This window comes from Osmerus eperlanus, chromosome 6 (genome assembly GCF_963692335.1).
Source record: "Osmerus eperlanus chromosome 6, fOsmEpe2.1, whole genome shotgun sequence".
In the NCBI taxonomy this organism is placed as follows: domain Eukaryota; kingdom Metazoa; phylum Chordata; class Actinopteri; order Osmeriformes; family Osmeridae; genus Osmerus; species Osmerus eperlanus.
Window position 1 is genome coordinate 14850030 of NC_085023.1, and position 22130 is coordinate 14872159.

The 22130-nt window shown below is 42.9% G+C and overlaps 1 protein-coding gene across 6 annotated transcripts; it reads right to left on the bottom strand.

Annotated features, from left to right (window-relative positions):
- Window positions 1-3756: 3756 nt before the first annotated feature.
- Window positions 3757-21525, bottom strand: sgms1a (sphingomyelin synthase 1a). Of its 6 annotated transcripts, none has more exons than XM_062463818.1 (6): window positions 21348-21525; window positions 10164-11088; window positions 9818-9935; window positions 8124-8277; window positions 6906-7072; window positions 3757-6588 (listed from the first exon to the last, which is right to left on the bottom strand). In XM_062463818.1, exons 2-6 carry the CDS (start codon window positions 10784-10786, stop codon window positions 6412-6414), a joined length of 1239 nt encoding a protein of 412 aa, XP_062319802.1. In that variant the 5' UTR covers window positions 10787-11088; window positions 21348-21525; the 3' UTR covers window positions 3757-6411. The 6 variants fall into 6 exon arrangements, with proteins under 6 accessions (XP_062319802.1, XP_062319797.1, XP_062319800.1 ...); XM_062463813.1 differs by lacking the exon at window positions 21348-21525 and adding an exon at window positions 21116-21320; XM_062463816.1 differs by lacking the exon at window positions 21348-21525 and adding an exon at window positions 15164-15360.
- Window positions 21526-22130: the final 605 nt, after the last annotated feature.

The following is a 22130-nucleotide window of genomic DNA, read 5'->3' on the forward strand; positions in this document are numbered from 1 at the left end:
GATTGATAGGCAGGCAGATTGATCCTGTAGTGTACAGTGCCAGGACAGACTGTCCTCTCTTAATGGACTGTTGCCATACACAAACATGAATAGTACACACGCGCACACACACTCAACTGAATACCGTACACATGCCGACAATATAAACATGTGAACCAACTGTGGAGTGGCTGCCTCGTCCTGAAAATGGTTCTCATGAATATACAGACTCCCCGAAAGAGAGCACGTACTGGCCTATTTACTGAAGTAGACTGAGGGTGTTTTGACGATGCAGCTCCCCTGCTGCCCCTCCCTCATCAGGCTGTGGTCGTGTGTGGGAGTTGTGCTTGTCTGGCCAGTACAATCTTTCCAGAGAGCCAGCAAATACTTGAGTAAGCTGAGGACCCAGCACTGTAGATAAAGTAAGTAAGTAAGTAAGTAAGACTTTATTTATATAGCACATTTCATACAAGGATTGTAGCTCAAGGTGCTTTACATAAAATCAATAAAAACAATAATACAAGTGATAAACAATTCAAACAAAAATAAAAATCCCAATAAGATCTCTGTTCAAGAGAGAAAACAACTTTAAAAAGTAGCCCTTTTGAGATAAAATTACTTAAATGCTTCGGTAAAAAGGTAGGTTTTAAGCTGTCTTTTAAAAATGTCTAGAGTGTTTGCTTCCCTAATATTTATGGGTAATTTGTTCCATAGTTTTGGGGCGTAATTGACAAAGGCCGAATCACCAATCTTCTTATGACTGCTTCTGGTGACCTCTAATAGGCCTGCATTTGATGATTGCAGTGTTCTAGCTGGTGTGTAGTTTATAAAGGAGTTAGCAATGTAGCTAGGTCCTTGTCCGTGTAGAGCTTTGTATGTTAGGAAAAGGACCGTAAAGTCAATTCTGAAGGTAACAGGGAGCCAGTGTAAAGTAGCTAGGACAGGACTAATGTGTTCTCTCCTTTTAGTTTTGGTTAATAATCTAGCTGCAGAATTTTGAATGAGCTGTAGTCTTTCAGTGGTTTTCTTGGGAAGACCAGTGAAAAGTGCATTACAGTAGTCCAGCCGGCTGGATATAAAAGCATGAATTAACTTCTCTGCATCATTTTGGTTTATGAATGGTCGTACCTTTGCTATATTCCTCAGGTGCAAGAAAGCTGTTTTGGTCACTTTATTAATGTGAGAGTTGAAATTCAAATCTGAGTCCAGGATTACACCGAGACTCGTCACCTCTGGTTTAAGACAGGGGGTTAAGCCTCCAAGATTCTTAATAAGCATCTCTCTTTTGGATTTGGGGCCACATAGTAGGACTTCGGTTTTGTCTTCATTTAATTTAAGAAAGTTATCATTCATCCATTTGTTTATTGCCAACAGGCAGTTGGTAATGGAATTGATGGCCGTTGCATCGTTGGGTTCAGTGGATATATATAGTTGTGTGTCATCCGCATAGCTATGGAAATCTATGTTATGTTCTCTGATTATGTCGCCGAGTGGTAACATATAAAGAGAAAAAAGTAATGGACCTAAGGAGCTTCCTTGAGCAACCCCGTAGCAGTTCTCATGTTTCTTGGACCTATGGTCACCTAAACTAACATAAAACTTCCTTCCTGTGATATATGATTTCAGCCAGTTCAATACACTATCCGTGAACCCAATAAGCTTTTCCAGTCTATTGATTAGGATGTCGTGATCAATTGTATCAAATGCTGCACTGAGATCTAACAGGATAAGGATAGAGACTTTATTTGCATCAGAGTTTAGTCTGAGGTCGCTAATTATTTTGGTGAGAGCAGTTTCAGTACTGTGATATTTCCTGAAACCTGACTGCGAGACTTCCAGGATGTTATTTTCTTCAAGAAAATAATTTAATTGGACTAAAACTATCTTTTCCAGTACTTTACTAATAAATGGAAGGTTTGATATTGGTCTGTAATTTGCAAGTAGACTGTTATCTAATTTGGGTTTCTTTAATAGGGGCTTTACAACAGCTGTTTTGAAGGCATCTGGGAAGACGCCAGTTCTAAGGGATGTGTTTATAATCTCTAGCACCGGACCTGAGACACTGTCAAACACTCGCTTAAAGAATGTTGTGGGTATAGGATCAATATCTGAGGTTGTGGAGTTAGATTCGCTGACAATTTTGGTAAATGTGCTCATGGTTATGTTGCAGAATCTACTGATGTCAGTTTCGACCCCACTATTAATAATACTCGCTCTGATCAAAGTTATTTTGTTCTTGAAGAACAAAGCAAGCTCTTCACATTTAACTGCTGAGGATGGAGGTGGGGCAGGGACAGTGTTTAGCAGCTGGTCAATGGTGGAGAAAAGAACTCTGGAATTTCTGGCATTTTCTGTAATAATGTTGGAGAAATATTCTCTCCTTGCTAGACGGATGGTTTTGTTATAGGTGGTTAGTGTATCTTTGTAGATATTGTAGTGGATAGTGATCTTTGTTTTCCTCCATTTTCTCTCTGCTGCACGGCATTTTCTTTTCGTTTCACTAACATTTTTATTTCTCAGCCATGGGGAGGTTCTGCTTGTGCACTTCTTTTTGGTTTTCAGTGGTGCAACAGAGTCTAACACAGATAATAGTGCATCATTGAGGTTCTCTACCATTTCATTCAGAGAGCAATCATGGTTAGTCGGCTCATATAGAGCAAATTGTTCAGAAAATGTCATCATAGCTGTATCGTCTAAATATCTTCTATGGACTAAGAATTCTTTTTTGGTTTTTGTTAGGATAATTTCCACATTAAAAAGTATATAATGAAGGTCTGAGAGGGGTAGATCAGTTATTGAAATATTATTGATATTTAGTCCAGTTGTTATCACTAGATCTAGTGTGTTTCCGTGCCGGTGTGTTGGGTCTGTTATGTGTTGAGTTAGATTGAAACTGTCAAGGAGATTTAAGAGCTCAATAGTTCTTGGGTCTGCTTTTTTATTTACTTGGATATTTAAGTCTCTGTTTAAAACTACTTTGTCATATCTAGTGACACATAGTGATAATAGTTCAGAGAATTCTTGTATGAATATTGGCGAGTGCTTGGGTGGCCGATATATAATAACAAAAAGTATTGATTCGGTTTTGAGCTCTATAGCAAGATATTCATATGATGTGAATTCACCTAGCTCAGTGATTTTGAACAACAGTTTAGAGGAGAAAATAGCTGCGACTCCTCCACCTTTTTTTGATGTCCTTGAAACTTGGTGAAAGCTGTAATCAGGCGGACACGCTTCTATCAAAGTTGCTGTTGCCGTGTCATTGTTTAGCCAGGTTTCTGTTAGACAGATGCAGTCTAAGTTGTTTTCTTTGACCAGATCATTAACTAGAAATGTTTTGTTATTTAGTGATCTAACATTTAGAAGGGCCAGTTTCATCTGTGGGGTATTAACAGATAAAACAGGGGTAGATAAATCTGTTGGAAGAATATGGATAGTTCTGTGACTTCTAACACTAGTTTCAGGTTTGTAACCATGCATTTTACCATGCCATTTTCTGAAAATGAAAGACCATCTCCTGTTTCTTTCATCCAATTAATTTGATTTCAGGTCTTTCAACCTTTTCCCAAACTATTAAAATGACAGAACATGAAAGATGCTACCTCACTGTGGTAGAAACCTGTATTGGATTGAAGCCATGCAAGTCTTTGTGTCCACCTAGTGGCTAATTAGTGCACTGTTCCATACTGGTCATCATGGCAGTGTCAATGGTCAATTCAAGAAACCAAACTGACATGAAAATTATCGACGGACACCATAACATAACACTGACTGAAATACAGAATAATAAACGCTTTATTGGAAAGCTTTCCAGGTAGGTTCCTCTGTCATATTCAATTAGCATACATCTTAAAAACATCTGGTAAACACATTATAATAAACAACAGAAATTACAACATGAATTGCTGATTCACATAAAATTAACATACAGAAATACATTAACTTTCATAACATTTTTTTCCCAGCTTGCTTGGCAAACAAGTCTGTCTTCCAACACTGGAGTTAGACATGTAGACTACAACCATTCTAAAACACAAAAATACATGCACACCAAGGTCATGATCTGGAAATTCTCTAGGTACCCATTTTCTGTCCAGCACATGGAGCAAACCTCTTATGGACTTCTGGCCCCGTGTGTTGGATTTGCAACACATGAATAAGGATTTCTGAAATGGTTTCAACATCCCAGCACTGGTGGCTGCCCTCTGTTAACAAAACAATGTTACAGGAAGAAGAACGTTATCCAACCTCGCTCACATCACATGTATAGATGGCTTTTAAGGGATCAGCATTAGGTTAGCCTCCAGTACATGTAGACATCCTTCATTGGCTACAGTAGGTTTTACATGTACTAGCAAGCGGTCAAAGTACAGTATACTGTATCTTCATGCCATAGATAACAAAACTAAGCCTAAACTAGGTTTAAGAGGGTTTATAACACCTTCCAAACCAACATTACATTAAGTATGTCTACCATACAGTCATTGCAAATTTCATATCATATCAATGCAGGATTCACCAATTCCTTTTAGTGATGCCTTTCTTTGGGACAACTGAGAGAATTGCAATCAATACCATTCAAATTGTTATACCTATTTGAAGGTAACTTAACCGTGACAATGATATAACTTGCTCAGGTTCAGCCTTCAGTTTAGTTTATAAAATGCTGTGTCATTAGTTGAGCCATAAAAAGGTAATTGAGCTTGGGCCATTTTTTATTACACAGCCCTATTGGAATTTCACGTGCAACTGTCTCCACAACCATAAACAAAGACCATAATTCCCATTCATGGAGATCATGCTACAGAAGGACATTGCCAGTCTTGTGTTCTTACACCTTACATTAACGTTTTGTCCTAGCTCTGATTTTTCCTGAACCACTTTGCAATTTTGGCAAATGACCAGCTCGTAGTAGTGACTGTAGTTGGTTTGGCATTGCATTCCACACAACTAACATTTTTCTCAGAGCCCGATACTAACCAATTTGGAGAGGGCACAAGTCACACCATGACCTGACTCCTATTAAACTAACCCTAGATGTGTAAAGACACAAGACTGATGACTCCTTACAATGACATGAGGATGACTGTTGTGACTGTGCCTGACAGCAGGATGGACACGCTGCTTTGCTCCCCTCATAGCTGCTAGACATCAGGGAAGGGACTGGATTTCTATCAAAGGCTTGCAGTAGTAGATCCAAGTCTTTAGCCCCAACCTTAAGCAACCAGGAACAGTCCATCAACTACACCATTAAGTTCCAGAGATCTGAGACAACCAACATGATAATTACATTAATCATAGGTTTGTTAAAAGTTAGTGAGAATTAAAGGAAGTACAACAATGACTCGCAAGGACCCGATTAGAACATCATCACAGTCAAGACTGGGTGATATTCAGGATATCACCAGGGTGTCAACAATCAAGTTAACAGTCAGCTGCTTCTGTCATAATAATCTTTGCTGACCAGGAAAAAAACTGATTTCAGTATGCTGCCATGAACAAACAGGACCTTTTACTCATCTCACTGTGGTTAATTGTGGGAAGACAAATTTGAAATAAGGCTGGCAATATTACTTGTACATTCATGCGAACAAGACTATGCTTTAAGTGCTCACTGCCCTAGACGCCACAGTGTGGACAGCCAGACAGAAACACGAGAGGCAGAGGATCACAGACACAGGTAGTACAATCAAGCTAGCTAAGGAAGGCACTAGAACAATGCTAAATACCACTTTAGATTCTTCTGTTCTCAGCTTTCTGTTTTGAAAAAAGTAGAAATCTAAAAATATTCTTTTGGACATTTGTTTTTGAAAAATAAAGTTGAAATATTTTACAAAAATCCTTTTTTGTTGTTTTTTTGGAAACGCACAAGGATATTTTACAAAAAAACAATTTTGTTAGAAAAGAAGTTTTGAAACTCTCAGTGACTGCTTATGGCATTTTGGTTATTAAATGTAAATGAACATTTCAGTGACACAGCTTGCACTTAGTAGTAGACCTTATAAGAACATGGAGGACCAAACATGCATATTTGCAACAACAACAAAGACCCCTAAAGGGAATGCCTAACCGAATAAAACAACTTAAACATGATATTCAAATGCTAACCAGATCTGCAAAAAAAAAAGAAAAAGTAATTGCATTGTGGCCCAAAAAAAAGAGAACAAAATGATGATGTAAGTAGTACTCTCAGTTTTCGTTAAAAACCACATTTTCCCCCAAAGACAAAGAAATAACAAACCGAAAGAAATGATGTTGAGAACCAAAGAGGAAGAGAAGGGTCACAGTGCTAGCCAGTTGGACATTAAATAGTCAGACAGTACAGCTACAGTGACGGGAACAGCGCCGGGTCGGTCAAGCCTTTTGCCATTGGTCAGAGCAGCACTTTAGTAGTCTTTTTGCACAGCCTCCACCTCTGTCACGTGACCCGGGTCACTGAGTGTCAAGTCTACTGTACTTCACCCCCCTGCTCCACAGCGGCGCTCGCCACGACACCGGCAACTGATAGTTCCGAGGGACGATGCCCTTGACGTTTTCCTCAAAGTACTGGAAGAGGCGGTACCACCAGACCCTGGAGAAGGGGTTGCTCTGTGAGGTCTCCTTCAGAGACTTAACACACACAAGAAAAGAAAATATAAGGGGTTATCAGGGTTAAGTGTTTTCTTGCTACAACAGTCAAAAACCTGTCACAAAACGATACTGTAACTTATAATATCAGAATAAGCATAACATTCCTGTTTGAGAGGTAGTGTATTACATGTCAATGTATGGCTATGTATATTGACTGCATCAAATGAACCACATTAAAAACCATGAAGTGAAAATGGATTCTACCATAATGGAATTCTGCCCATATTTCCATCTGAATGACTAAAACGTGGGATGAAAAGGGACTGGGACTGGTTGAGTCCAGTGGAAGTACCCACCTGCTGGTTGGCCAGGGTGTGATACCACCAGAAGAGGCGAGTGGTAATGAAGTAGGCCACCACCACATCCACAGTATAGTGGTCATGGGCCAGCAAGATACAGAAAATACCCACGGCACTCAGGCTCCAGCACAACCAATGGTACCACCAAAGCCTTTTAGGGGAATCTGGAACACAAACAGGAAGAGAGAGGATTATTGAAGTCATGGTGCCACAGTTAATCTAGTAGACACCAAATCGTGTAATTTATTAATTTAGCATATATTAATTTAGCATATGCACAGGAGGAATTTGCACGGTGACCTCTTGATCTAGAGTCGATTCATAACTTATAGTTAGTTATAACTATCCACCTGTCAGGAAACTATCATGAAAAGCAAGAAAAGCAATTCCTCTTCAATCCACTAGATGTCCCTACTGTACTGCACAACTCAACCATAGCGGCAGCATTATTTTGATTGCGCAAAAGCTTTTTCTAAAAAAACATTATGTGACACCGACAGCATTGTTTACACAAAATGCACACAGACTAAATCGACTAATCCTTCCTCCTGCTTGAGTAAGCAATGGCTTTCTCAAATCTTTGTAACAACAGCATAGGGAGGCCTACACAACGCAGGAAACACTGTGGATAAAGCATTGTGGGAGGAATCATTCTAGCAGAGAAAGGACCAAAACACATATTTGAGAGGAGACATATCTGTTGTGAATGGATTTAGGAGACGACTAAGGTGGAGCTTTGCCATCAAAGCTTTGCTATCAAACTGTTAGGTAATGGACTGCTGAACCTTCGATCTCCGCTATCTGAAATGTTGCAAAGAGGGCAATGCCGTACGTAGAGTCCATTCTTTATCATGGTCATATGATCAGCTTCTTACCCTCTATCCCTTTCTGAGGCCTCTGCGTTTCTATGCTGAGGACAGGAGAGAACAGGAGAAGACAAGAAAAAGAGCCTAGGGCCAAGGACTATTGTTATTCGAGAGAGAAAGAGGGCTCTTGCCTGGACAACTGACAGTGAGATAGACGCAGTGAGAACGCATTATCACGATGGTAGTTTTGTATTTCCCTCTCCTTTCACAGTACAACACGTGAAATACAAGTGTTCCTAGATTAGATTCGTATCTGTCTATTCGTTCTTTCTCCCCCCCCCCCCCCCCCAAAAAAAAAGCAGTAAGCATTTTCAGCAAACGGAGGAATGGGTTGAAATGCCGTACTCACACTCTTTGATGAAGAGGTAAGTTAGCGTTAGCATGACGGTGTGTCCACTGTACAGGTAGTCTCCGCACATGGTGTGAGAGCCGGTGATGGACAGGCCCCCGCCTGCAATCATCTTCATGATCCTCCGAATCTGAGCCTCCCAGTCTCCAAAGAGCTGGAATGACACACACACGCGTGCACGCACGCACACACAAACACACACACAACAGGCACTATTTAATCACCCTGGCAGCTATCTTTTTCAAAGCTCCAGTGACTTGGTCACGTGACAAAATAAGACGTTTACACAACATTAAACCAACAGGCATCGTCTAAGACTTAGCGGGAGCAGCAGGTGCAGAGTGCAAGATTAGTGAAGGTATGACTCAATCACAACAAAGCACACACACACACACACACACACGAACAGGAAGTTGCCACACAGCAGGTCTGTCCATGAAAGGGGGGGAAGGGGAGTTGCATTGATTCAGATAGAGCAGTGTTTCAACAGGAAACCAAACCCAGGGTGTACAGAGGGAGCTTTCTTTAGGTACAGGGGGCTGAACATCTACCCCCCCCCCCCTCCCCCCCGGCCTCTGGCAACACAGAGAGAGACCTTTTACACATGGACGATTAACTATGTGGATCTGGAGGTTGGTGATGGTTCAGATCCTCTGATACTTTCAAAAGAAGTTACTAGGACATGGAGATAACTCTTGTTTAAAAGGGATGTGGGAAAAAGCCTTCCATCTCTTTTTACGTTTCAGACACACACACACACACGCCAGCTCTTGTGAAGTTCTCTTAAGATCTGTGTACCGCAAAGAGGGACGCAGGGTAGGGATGGGGATGATGCGTGCGCAAACCAGATTTTTTTTTTTTTATGAGCACAGTCAGTGTGTGTGAGTAAAGACTAGCCTCCCCTGCCCCGCTGCTGATCATTCAAAACATAAGTCACCGGGAGCATGGCTCTGTGGGCTGCTTAAGCATCTTGTTAAACAATAACAGAGACAGAACAAAATAGGGATGAGATAAGGAAGGTTTGGGTTTGGTTAGCTGGTCACTTCGCTAGACCGCTAGCCTTTTGTTGAAACTTTTCATAAAGTCTTGAACAATGACGGCTTGTCAATGTCACTTTTTGTCGACCAACCAATCACAGTCATTTATACTACTTACTCATCCAGGTTGTGGATAGTACATCTGTAGTTGACAATTGTAGATTTAGCCAGAGCCAGGATCCATTGTGCCAATATGTGCTCCTTTTATCCAGCCTCCTCCTGAGAGCAACACGTTCCCCTTGTTCTATTTGACATCTGTTTTACTTAAGTTATTGTTATAAATGTTGTTCAGTAATTTTGTTTACATAAAGTGTCTTGTTTACATAAAGTGTGGCGTGGGTAGTATGGATGCTGCTATGTTTAACATTTGCCAATTTCATTCATTTAGATGGTGGTTAGCTCAAGCTCACCCCAGAAAAGTATCGATAGTGGTATCGATAAAGACTCGGATCGTTACGCCGTCTCGAAAATGGTATTGATATCTATTAAAATTAACGATCCCCATCCCTAACGCAGGGTCTGTCGACATCAGAATTCCACGGTTGTGCTGTGATTTTCATGAGATTAACGGCAGGCACCAGAGCCAGTTCGGAGCTGACGGTCTGACCCCTAGCTACGAAGACCCCCGTAGCTAGGGGAAAGAGCCGGTGTACATACCTTTGGAGAACACTTGAAGTGCATCCCTGGAACGGGCAGGGTGGTGATGTACATGGTGACACACCTGTACAGGTAAAGGGTCCCCACGATGAAGAAGAATCGACGTCCGATGATCGACCTGGACACAGGAGAGAATGGAGAAGGAGGCGAGAATGAGGGTAACTCACCAAGGCGAATCATTCAGAAGACTCTAGAAAGATCCACTGAGCCAAGTGAGCCAGACTTTAGAAGTACGACAGTTGTGGACAGTCGCTGCTCTGGAGAGCTGCTCTGAGCGGGTCCCTCGGACCCCCCCCACTCCCAGAAAACCCGCCCCAGAAGGCTTCCGGGGTTTCCTCGTTCGTACCTGTACTTGAGCAGGGTCCACTGCAGCAGCCAGAGCCCCACCAGCAGCATGCCGTTGATCTCGCAGATAGAGAAGGCCCACTCCACCCGGTCAAACAGGTCAAAGAACTTGTCCGGGAGTGGCGGCGTGTGCTCTTTCGCCGGCACCCTCTCGTGGACCACGGAGATGACCACGGTGGTGGTGACGAAGCACACCACGGCGTACAGGAAGGCCACGCCCGTCTTCCCCCACTCGGAGGGGAAGGCCACCAAGTATTCCGAGTCGCCCATGGGGATGGGGATGTGGACCATGTCCTTCCGGTAGCCGTTCTGCCCCGACGCCGACGACGAGCCGTTCCTCTGGGGCTTGCCGGTGCCGTTTGGCAGCCCCGCGTGCCCGTTGGCGTGCCCGTTCTGGTGGGCCTCCATGTGGGTCTCGACGCACAGCGTCTCCAGGCGCTCCAGGAGCCGGCGTCCGTTGTCGGAGGAGACGAGCGAGAGGGGCGGAGTCTGGAAGTCGGCCTCGGAGAGGCGCAGGAGGGCGGGGCCGTCCGCGCGGTGGAGGGCGTCGTTGTACTCTTGCATCCCCTCCTCGTTCAGCCAACGGGAGACTTCCTCCGCCGACCACTGGCCCACCCTCTTCATCTTCGTCCAATGGGCAGCGGGGGGGGGGGGGGGGGGGGGGTCAGAGGGGTCCCGGGATGGAGGGGGAGGGGGTGCAGGAGCGAGGGCAGTCTATGGAGTCGTGAGGGGGCCTCTCCAGGTGTGGCTCATGGCGCCTCTGGAGCATTTGAGGGATTTCACCCAGAGGACCCAGTCTCCTCCTGGGGATAGGACACAGGCAGTGGCTGCTCACGTAAGCCTTTAGCGGGTAGTAGAGAGCTCCTTCAGCCTCCTCCGTCCTCGCTCACCTCATCACTTTACTGAGCTTCCCGTGTGCCTCCGTCCTACACAAGGACATAAACAAAGACGTTAAACACAGACGGGCGGACAATTGTCTGAAAGGACGACCAAATACAGGGGTATAGCCTGAAAAGCCGACCTTGAATCTCTCTGGTCAGGTTTTAACAGGTAGGGTCTGCTAGAGATGAGCTAAATGAACTGTTTTCAGGTTTGCAGTCTTTTGTCTGTTTGATAATCTTGTAGGCTACTCCTGGCATCCTTAGATTAATCCGAGTAGTTCCTCTACCATAGTAAAGGGGCAGGTGATCTGTATCAGTCATTTATTTGCTCAGTTCAATCAATACAACATACTGAAGTCAACTGATATCCAGTACAAATATTGAATGTACTTAATAGAATTTCAGCTGCTTGATTCCTGTTAGCTAACTTTGCGGAAGGTCACTTGAAAGCAATGTCAGTTCCGATGTAAGATACATCAAATAGATACAAAGGCATCCAGCAGACGTTCCTCTTTGATCTCTCCAGTCGAGAGTTTTCAGAGAACTGATAAACATCCCGTGTGGCTTTGACCTTTATGAAAACCACTGACAAACAAGCCTGGGATATGATATCATGCGCTTTCATTGCAAAACCCGATTCTTGTTTTCCCGTAAAAAACACAAAGGCCAATCTCCAGGCCAAACCCAAACCCTGTTCTTTGTCCTGTTACCTTCCCTCAATATGAGTTTCCAGAATACTGTAAAACCATTAAAAAAGTATTTTCAACAATCCATTTTCAACATTGTGATAAAATGAAATCACACAGAAAGCATATCCATCCACTGTGGTTCCAATCTCCCAGCTGAGTTACCTCCCACTAAGTTCTCCCTGGGCCTTGAGTGCTCAGCTGCAATCAGGTCTCAAGACAGTTCACACACACACACACACACACACACACACTGCTTGTCCAGCTCCTCCACTCTGGCAGCGGTTTGTTTATAGAGCATGCTGACAGCGATGGACACACGCTGGTTCTGCTTGTGTTCCAGGGAGAGCCAGGTTCAGATGGGGGCCAAGGCTGATAGGCTGGAGGGTGGAACAAGGAGGCTTGTGGGGGCAGGAAGAACTCATAAATCAGCCAGCTGGACGATCCGTGCCGAGCACAGCTCAGCTCTACCACTCATGCCTGACAGTGGGAAACCAGCCAGCCAACCAGCCAGTCAGACAGCAAGCCAGCCAACCAGGCAGTCAGACAGCAAGCCAGCTAACCAGCCAGTCAGACAGCAAGCCAGCTAACCAGGCAGTCAGACAGCACAGCCTACAGGCTCCACAAGGCCAATCACAGCACAACAATTATTCATGGTGTTTAGATACACAGTGCATTTGATCCAGGGTCAGATTGAGGATCCCCAAACAGGGCCCACTAACAGATTCAAACTAAACTGATCTGAAGTCATCCGAGACCCAACGGAGGCTCCACTTGACAGAAAAGTCTGCAGCACCCAGTTTGAAGGTGAATGCAACGTTCGTTTCATTGTGTACCGCAACAATTGAAACTAGGAGGTGACCGTGTGAAATGGGTTCGAAGTAGGCTAGGTGTGTGTGCCCATGTGGGTATTTGTATGTGGATACACATACAAATACATACAGGGATACACATAGTGTGTATCCCTGTATGTTTGTCTGAGTGCGGGTACGTGACTGAGCGTGTGTATATTGAGAGAGATAAGACAATGGTTGTCATCGAGTCAGGGGGAGGATGTAGAGAACCTCTGCTCCATAAATCATCTTAAAGGGTAATCAGTGTGTTGATAATCCAGCAGACCTCAGCACAACTTGTAGGGGTGACAACAAACATGCTATTTATGTTACCCTTATTTCCCCAGTGGGACTCCAACACAGGAAACCTGCATACGGAGGATGAGGACAAACCTTCCACCTCACTCAACCTTAAGTCAAACTTGATTTGCCGACGGGCAGCTTTGATCCAATACCGCGGGCGCCAGGGTTAAGGACAGCCTACGGAAATATCCAGCGGGAGAGTCAGGATGCACACCAGGAAAAGACTCCAGACACAGTCAGCCTACTGTGTACCTCCTGGCACTGCAGAAAACCCCCAATCCTCTTGATATTTAGAGTCTTTCCGCAGGGGCTAAGATACTGGAAATGTGGGCCGGCACCGAGACGCAGTGAACTATAATGCTGAACACACCCAACCCCCGAGCTTTGGCTTCTCTGCCGGACTTTGTTGTGAGCACTACTTCCAGAATTCGTTGGAAACCATGACAACCGTTTTGTCATTCCTATTTACACAACAGTGGAGATAACAGGCTACGGTAACTAGGCAAAGGGTCCAGCTGACCCGTATGTTTGTGTGTGTGTGTACACATGTTGGTCAAGCGAAGAACCACACTGTCCCTGTTTACAAGCACTCCATTATTGACTCACAGATCACACATCTGCTGTGCCCTTGCAGTGGCGCTGCTACCATGAGAGAGCATGGAGAATCCCAAATGAATGAACCAGGGGATCGTAAATGACTTTAAAGCCCCAGAGAACATGTCATGCTACTTTAAATCTAATGGGAAATTGATTTACCGTCCATGTACATCTTTTGCAATACACGAGACGACACCCTCAAGCCTCCACATGATGCAAGAAAAACGCCAGGGACTTCTCTTGTCATGGTCTTAGACAAACTCTCTCGGGTCACCAAATAAGGGGGTTACCATGAGCATCGTCTGGGAAAAAAACAACGGTACAAAAACAACACCTGCTGCCCTGCACCCACCCCCCACCCCCCCACACCTCCTCCTCATACCAACTTCTCCTACCTAAATAGGAACACACAGACAGGAGGGAACTCAAAGGGTTAACGACAGAACCCTCACACACACACACAAAGCCATCTGCCTCTGAGAAAAAGTCACAAATTCTTTCCCTCATAGATATCGCACTACATCTGAAGGGTGGGGCATCATTCTCGTATCAACTCTAAATCCACGCTGTAGAAGTACGGCAATAAATGGTACTCTTCTTTCAACAGGTTTTACCACTCTAAAGATTATTTCTGTCAAAAGAAAAATAGTCAGGGAGCTTCAAACTGCATTGGAAAAAATCACATCACAATAACACACGTTCCAACCCTTCTGAGCTCTGTTGGACGGGAAACTAAAGGCAACATGTCTGACCTCACCGGCATGCCAAGTCTAAATAAGCACATACAGTTCACAACCCTGCTTAACACAGGCATCACCCTGCAAGGAAACAGACTGACTCACTCAGTTAAATGTGTACTTCACGGTGGTGGGTGAACTCCACTGAGAACACAGACGTGAAGCTGATTCAGTTGTAGAGTTCAGAACAGCTACAAATGTCAAAAACAAGTTGTAAAACAAAAAGTCTGGGAAAGAGGGTTGATTGAGGGTTCCTGGAGCAACGCCAATTCCCATGGCCCAAAGTTACAGGTCTGATGTCTGAGCTCAAACATGAATTATGCCAAGAAAAACCTTGAACCTTACCTACTTCTAGTCACCGCGCGTTCTCTTCAAGCTGCAGGTCCATGACACATGACACTGACAAAAGGAAACCTTCCAACCGAGACGGGCCACCTCTCTCTTTCTCAGTTCCCCTCCCTCTTCCCCTCCTCTTTGCAGTTTCTTTCTCTTTCGAGGAGTCTAAATTTTTCTCTCTGTCTATGTAGTCTCTGGAGATAACCCCACCCATTCCGGGCTCCACATGAAGGCTCTCTACACGCGCTTCACATGCATGCGCATGTCTCTGTGTGCAAGTTATCACAGTACTACTTGCCATATGCCCACTGCACCACTGTAAGGTCATTCGTGTTTTTATTCAGACATTCAGCCCCGAGCACCAAGTTACAGATAAGGTGCCACGCAAACAGCGAATTGACAGACTCACACAGGAAAGTTTGAAAGGTATCCATTGCTAATACAGTAAACAATAAAGTAAAAGTAAAAGTAAACAATAAAGTTTCATTTTTTCAAAGTCTGTCCCAGGTTAAAAAAAAATTTAATACCTGCCCTATTCCATCTCCTTATTGGAAAACTGTCACAGTAGTCTCCTATTACAGAACTCAACTTGTAATAAAAGGGTGAGAATATCAAGTTGTCACCTCACCTGTATCGTTTCACAACCGGTCCACTGCCTCGTGTGCAGACAATACTGGACAAATATTTACAGCCCAGGTAGCAGTTGGACATTAAATATTAACAGTCTGCAGCTGTAGCCTAGCGCCTAGCGTTGAGCCGTTGGCTTGAGCCCCGCGCAAACACATACATAGATACTAAACACAACACACACACACCACTGCAGAAGTAGGCTAACAGAAACATATCACTCATTACTGTCCTTCCTGGGTCACACCAAACCTACATCGCAGACCACAACTTAGACCGCCATGGACTGTGTGATGTTGTCATTCACACTTCAATGAAAACCAACATGAGAAAGTGTGTAGACCTTTGCTCTATGAACAAACAACAGATCCACATCCACCATTACAGCAAAGTACGGGGCAGTTCTACTGTGTGATTGGATTTCTATGGCATTACACTGAGGAAATAGGCAATTGAGGTCAATAAGGGGATGTTGAAAACAATGTGTACAAGGCATCACTGGAACCACGGCGTACAGTAACAACACATCTTCCAAGATAATGAAAAGGGAAACAGACAGCTTTTTCAAAAAGCTCTTCAAGCTCAGTCCAACAGGCGTCTTCTTTCCAACCTTCCTTCCTTCCTTTCCTCAGTGACACATTTGCTTTCCTCTGGCCAATCTGACTGAGACAGCCTCTTCCTCACAGTGGCAAAACGACAGAAAACTGACGACTGTACGTACTGAACAGGGACCTGTCTTTATCTTAAGGTCACAAAGCGATAGCCTACACTATTGTCCTTTGCACGCTTAAAGTAATTAGTCAGCACAGCCTACACGGTCAGTGGGCAGAAGTTATCTGACCGAAAACAAACAACACCAGTGGCCTTCTCATAACCGCTGCATGTCACAGATCTCTCCAGAAGCCTGGGGGGTGTACTCCATGTACTCCTGCTGTGCGGGTGGGCGGGCCAACCGACATGACTGAACGCATCACCTACATGGAGCTGTTCGGCCTGAATCCAACGCCTTTGTGCCAGCAGCTCTGATGACAGCGATGTGGGAAACCGTCAGAGTGGCGTTCTAATCTATCTCGTTCTAATGTCAGGCCCAACAGCTGACGACAGCAGGCCGGGGAGAGCGTGGCGAGTCTCGGCGCGCTGAACAAAGGCACTCTATTACAGATAACAGGGGTGGTGTGCGGGCTTTGAGGAGAGTACAGTTGGTGCCATGCTGAGGAACCTCAAACCTTTAGTCTTGACATAACACTGCAGTATTACTCACCTGTCACCTCTGGACCCTGAGAGATTAGAGGCAGCGATAAATCAACGTGCCCAGGCCTATCTACCTGGCTGGTCCAGTCTGGTTTGCAAACTCAATTGAAACGCTGCCTGTTTGGATTCCAATCATTAAGAGTCTGAGTGTGGAACCAAAGATAAACCTCATTTTTAAGTTGTGGTTTGGCAACACCGCAGTCTGCTGGTTAGGTGTCACTTGCTAATGAGGACCCACCTGTGGCTTCATGACAACTTATTATTACCATAGCAGATCGACACAGACCAACACAACTTAATATGAACACGGTAGGGGTGTAACGATACACTCAGCTTGATTTGATACGTATCACAATACTGGGTGTACGGGGTGACCCGGCAATTCAATCAATTTCCCGGCACATTTGCAATGTAATGCAATGCAGATGTGCACACCGCTCCCTACCGAACAAGATGGGTAGCTCGGTCAGCAGGGAGTTGAAGAAGAGCGGCTACTGACGTCACTCTGCTGCGCCGCTCAGAATGCTTTTTCGTTCATTTTGCATTTCTGCAAATGCATTTGAATTTGAATTGTGGTCACGATTTTACAGCCAAGTTCTTAAAATGAAAATGCATTTCTGGAAATGCATTTGAATTTGAATTGTGGTCACGATTTTGCAGCCACTTTCTTAAAATGAAAATGCATTTCTGGAAATGCATTTGAATTTGAATTGTGGTCACGATTTTGCAGCCACGTTCTTGAAAATGAAAATGCATTTCTGGAAATGCATTTGAATTTGAATTGTGGTCACGATTTTGCAGCCACGTTCTTAAAATGAAAATGCATTTCTGGAAATGCATTTTAATTTTCAAATTTTACATTTCAAATAGAATTTGGGTATCTATTTGCTGGGGCATGTTTTGAAAATTAAATCTCAAATGTCTATTTCTTTTTCATTTTAATTAAGTGAAAGATTGAGCACTCTTGAAGAAGAAAATTAAAATGCAAATAGGATGATTACTAATTTCATTTATGAGTCAAATAATGCAGCCACATTCTTAAAATGCAAATGCATTTCTGGAAATGCATTTGCATTTGAATTTTGGTAACGATTTGCTTCCATAATAGGCAAGGTAGACACTGCCTACCCTGCCAAAATTCAAACGTAAAAATGTTTTTAAAAAGCGATCCTGTATTCTTCAACATGTACGTTGAAAAGCACAACTCTGCTGTGCCTTTGCACGTAAATATGTTATGCCAGTAATCACCTACGTTACGTATCAAACATGGACAAATTAAAATCGAGATATTACTGGACATTTGCGCAGCTAACGTCATGACACCAGCTACAAATTCAAGTCAAAATGACATATCACGGAGTTGAGGAATTTCTCCAAGCTCGATTTTATTCAAAAAATTAGTTAATAGCAAGAGGGAGGTCTACGCCAGACCTAGATGGACTACTGCAGCAAAAGGGACAACATGTTCAAACAGACTGGTATGAAGAAAAGATTGGCTATGTGGCTGTGCTAACAGTCAGCGGCTGTAGGCTACTGCTTGTACTGTTTACTGCGTTTACTGTTTTTACATATTAGCCAACAATAAATTATGTAATCTGGCTTTCATAACTCAGTGCCTAGCCTCTTTCTGACATCACCGCACGTCACTGGTTGTGTGGTATGTGAGTGGAAATACATCTAACATGTTAACGCATAACGCATCATGGCGTGTGCTAAATGACTAAAAATATCCGACGCCATCACCCAGGTTTGCCAATCACTGGAACGAGACAAAAAAAACTGTCCAACTTCTCCTCCCTACAGTGCTTAACCAGCCATTAGATTCACATACAAATAGGGCCAAAAAAATCACTGACGCAATCGGAATTTACATGTCATCTTCAATGCGCCCGTATTCACTCGTAGAGGAACCTGGTTTGTTTTGCTTTTCCCTCCGTTGTACCAAACTCGTACCGAACCGTGATGTCTGAACCGCGGTATGAACCGTACCATGACTTCAGTGTACCGTTCCACCCCTAGTACGATACAATACGTATCACGATATTTTGAACATTTTTCATGAAACAAATTCAATTCACAGATTTTTTCCAAAACATGAAACATTTGCAATCACTTTCTTTGTTGTACATACAATTTAGTTCACTCAGTTCAAGCGATTTCTGTGAATGCAATGAATGCACGCATGACGCAGGTGCAGAGTAGGTCGCACACTGGTATCTCAACCAATAGGATCAAACGGACGTCATATTGTAAAATATTGCCATAACTTTACGATACATATTGTAATGTTTTTGTATTGCGATATATTGTTCCACAAAATATTGTTCCACCCCTAGAACATGGTCTACTCTACTGCACAAGCAGTACTGCTAGAACTAGTAAGTTAAACCATAGCGTTGGCAACGGAATATCACGCATCCACTACAGGCTACTTTATGGATACAAGCAATGTCAAATAGTTACATCCGGAAATAGGCTGGTAATAAGCTGCTAAGTCAACTGGGGATGAAATTGAGTTTATTTAGACAGTACACATTTGTCACTTGATATTTGAGATTGAAGGAAACAGTCACAGACAGATAGATCTTGATATGTGATAACCTTATTCTGGCCACAATCTATATTTGAGCTATCCATGTCTATGACCATTTTTGTTATGTAGGCCAAATCTGTAAAAAGAAAGAAAAATCAGGACATGGTGACCTGTACTAATAGCCCAACTGTTTTTATACTGTAGACCCTCAAGGATAAAGATGCAGAAGCCACAACATTTACCCCTTACCCCTTCACAGGTGTAAACTAATGACGAGATAGATGAAAATGTCCTACTTCCTCTTTACAGAAGTAGGCTACTCCACTTCAAATGTTCAATTTGCTGCATATTAAACACTCTCTAGGAGGAAACAAGAATGGCATGTAAGCAGGATAGAGCATCAGGAAAATAACTTCAGAAAACACAGGTGGAGAATAAGGAAGTATGGGGATAGCCTACTTACATACACTGTCATGGTGATCCGCATAGGCAAATATTTGTATTATTAGTTTTGCATTTTAAAGTTTCTAAAGCGTTCTGTTTTTCTAACCCCCCACAACATGACAATTACATTTACTGTGTGAGTTGGTTTATTAAATTACAGTTTTGTATCCAACAAATGTTTGTAGGAAATAGGTAGGCTGACATATTCAAGGAATAACAAAAAAACGTAACTCTAAATTTGATTAGATTTGCCAACATTCTGCATAGTCTAAATTCATCTACAAAAGGACATTCCTGGCAATTGAAACTAGGGCATAAAATGGGATTCACTTAAACAGGTTTTAAATTAAGAGGTGACCGGAACTGACTGTTATAATAGTATTATGTTCTCTTGAGAGAAGCCTGCTGTGTGCTGAAGTAGAGTCAAATCAATTGCTAAATGCTAAACAAGCCAGAAGTCAAATTTTTACTGAATACTGGCTGTGTTTGGGATAAGCAAGTTAGTGTGTGACAATGTTGGTTGGTTGACAGCTGGAACGTTTGCTCATGCTCATCTAAACTATGCTTACAGCAATCACATTTTTTCAGCAAGCATGCAAACATCCACTGACTTGTCAAGTCAGATGGGCCTGTTTGCTTGTTCGTAGTCAGATACACTTGGCAATAAGGCTTGGTCTGCAAAACTGGAACTGCTGACATTAACCAAATAACTCTTTCTAGTGTTTGTTGACATAATGCTGTCTGATCCCCCCAGCTCCATCTTTCCAGTTTTCTGTGTTTCTGTCCATATAGACTTGAACACTTAAAAACTTTTAGGTTTCCAATTCACAGCACAAACTGTTTCTAATATGTTCTTTTGTCTCGCTGTGTAACAGAGATATGTTTGGGACATTTGGATCTGTTAAAGTTCCTCTCCTCAAGGAAGAGGACCATATCGACACGAGTAGTAAATGATGTATTTCTCTCTCTCTTGTGTGTGTGTGTGTGTGTGTGTGTGTGTGTGTGTGTGTGTGTGTGTGTGTGTGTGTGTGTGTGTGTGTGTGTGTGTGTGTGTGTGTGTGTGTGTGTGTGTGTGTGTGTATAAACTTACGTTGGCTCAACATTCAAACCAGAATTAGATGCAAGGGTGCAAATTAGCACATTGGCCCGATGTGTGAGCAACAATGACCTAAGAAAATACGAACTAAAATTTGCGGATTTATTCTGACGCTATATGTAAGTTGACTGCCATCTTATCTTATCACTCGACCACTAGTATTGTAAAGCCTGGTGGTATACTGTAGTATCTCACCCAATATGCTAGTTTATTACACAGCCTACCTGTGCAGGCGTGTTGTTTACAGACATAAAAACGCTTCTAAAATAGTCTATTGTCTTTTACTTTTGTAAGACCACGGTGTATTTTGGTGACAAACCAAGTCAATACAAGATAATGCATTATCCGTCACAGTGTAAGACTTTACCCCGAATCCAGTCGATTCAGGACAGTTAGCTAACGCAGAGGCGAGGTTAACTAGGGATTATGTTAACAAGCAGATAATTACCATGTAATAAAGTACAGACAGCTAGACAAATGAATGATAAAGGGGACTACTTAGTTATAGAAGATAATACAAAATCATGCATAAATAATCAAATATATCTGGATGGTCCATTAGTTTTTTGGTGCTGATACTTTCCAGCTAGCTACTACAGTACTATAGCTAACGTTAGGTTTTTACTTACCGCATAACATCACATCGCGGCGACTTGTAGCTGTCACACACAAGAATTGAATATGGCAACGATGATCCAGCAAACAGAATTCCAGGGAAGATTTCTCCCTTGTATGATTCAAAATTGCTTAATCCTTTATCAAGGCTGTTTTAGTATTATACACACTACAACACAATCACCTGTACAACATAAACGTTAGTATGGTGTTGTTTTCATGGGAAGACGGTTTTATCTGACTCACTATTCGTTTTGAGTGTCCGGGTCGTCTCGCGGTGCACCGTTTATTGAACGCTTGTGTCCTAGGATCCTATATGGTGCAATTTTAATAGCATTGTGCTAACATGTGTAGGATACGCTCCCGTGTTATTTTTAAGTTCAAATTTTTTACCACAATTGGACAGTTAGTGGACAGAAGCCTGTCTAGGCATAACAGATGCCCCTCTTTCTATGATCAGCGTCTCGCCCGCTTTCGTTTAGCCTAGACACGTGATGGTCTTTCAACTATGATATATAAAACGAGGGTCCAACGATCTGCGTAAAGGAGGGAGGGGGAAATAGGGTCCGTTTTAGATCGTCATATTACGCAAAGCGTGCACTGTTGGAAGTCCAACCAATATTGTACACAGAACCAACCCATTGGGTTAGATAATGTTAGCCCTAAACCTACACTAAAGTTATTAAATACATGAAATATCAGGTATTAAATACTGCTGATTTGAGGGCTCTATATTCAGAAATGTATCTTGTTGTTTGTGTTGGTAAATTTCTGGCACAATGTCCCATTTGTATAGATTAATTAATAGATTAATTAAATAGCACAATTGGTCCGTAAATGATAGTCTGGGTTGTCAGCACTCTTAAAATAGTGATTTGTGAAGCTGACTAGAGTCAATGCACCAGCAAATAGGAATCATTATTTGCCTTCTAGGCCTGCATAACATTGTAATCAATCAATTAGTAGCTGTTCCAGTGTTTGTTTAAAACACTAACACCCCAGTATTCTATGTTTAAGCCCATTCCGGAT

Bases quoted from the DNA above. Each gene is read 5' to 3' on its own strand.
- sgms1a (XM_062463818.1), bottom strand. From the start codon at position 10,786: ATGAAGAGGGTGGGCCAGTGGTCGGCGGAGGAAGTCTCCCGTTGGCTG. The intron at 8,278-9,817 runs GTATGTACACCG...GTGTCATTCCAG, and splicing joins ACTTCAAGTGTTCTCCAAAG to CTCTTTGGAGACTGGGAGGC. The intron at 7,073-8,123 runs GTGAGTACGGCA...TTTGTGTTCCAG, and splicing joins TTACCTCTTCATCAAAGAGT to ATTCCCCTAAAAGGCTTTGG.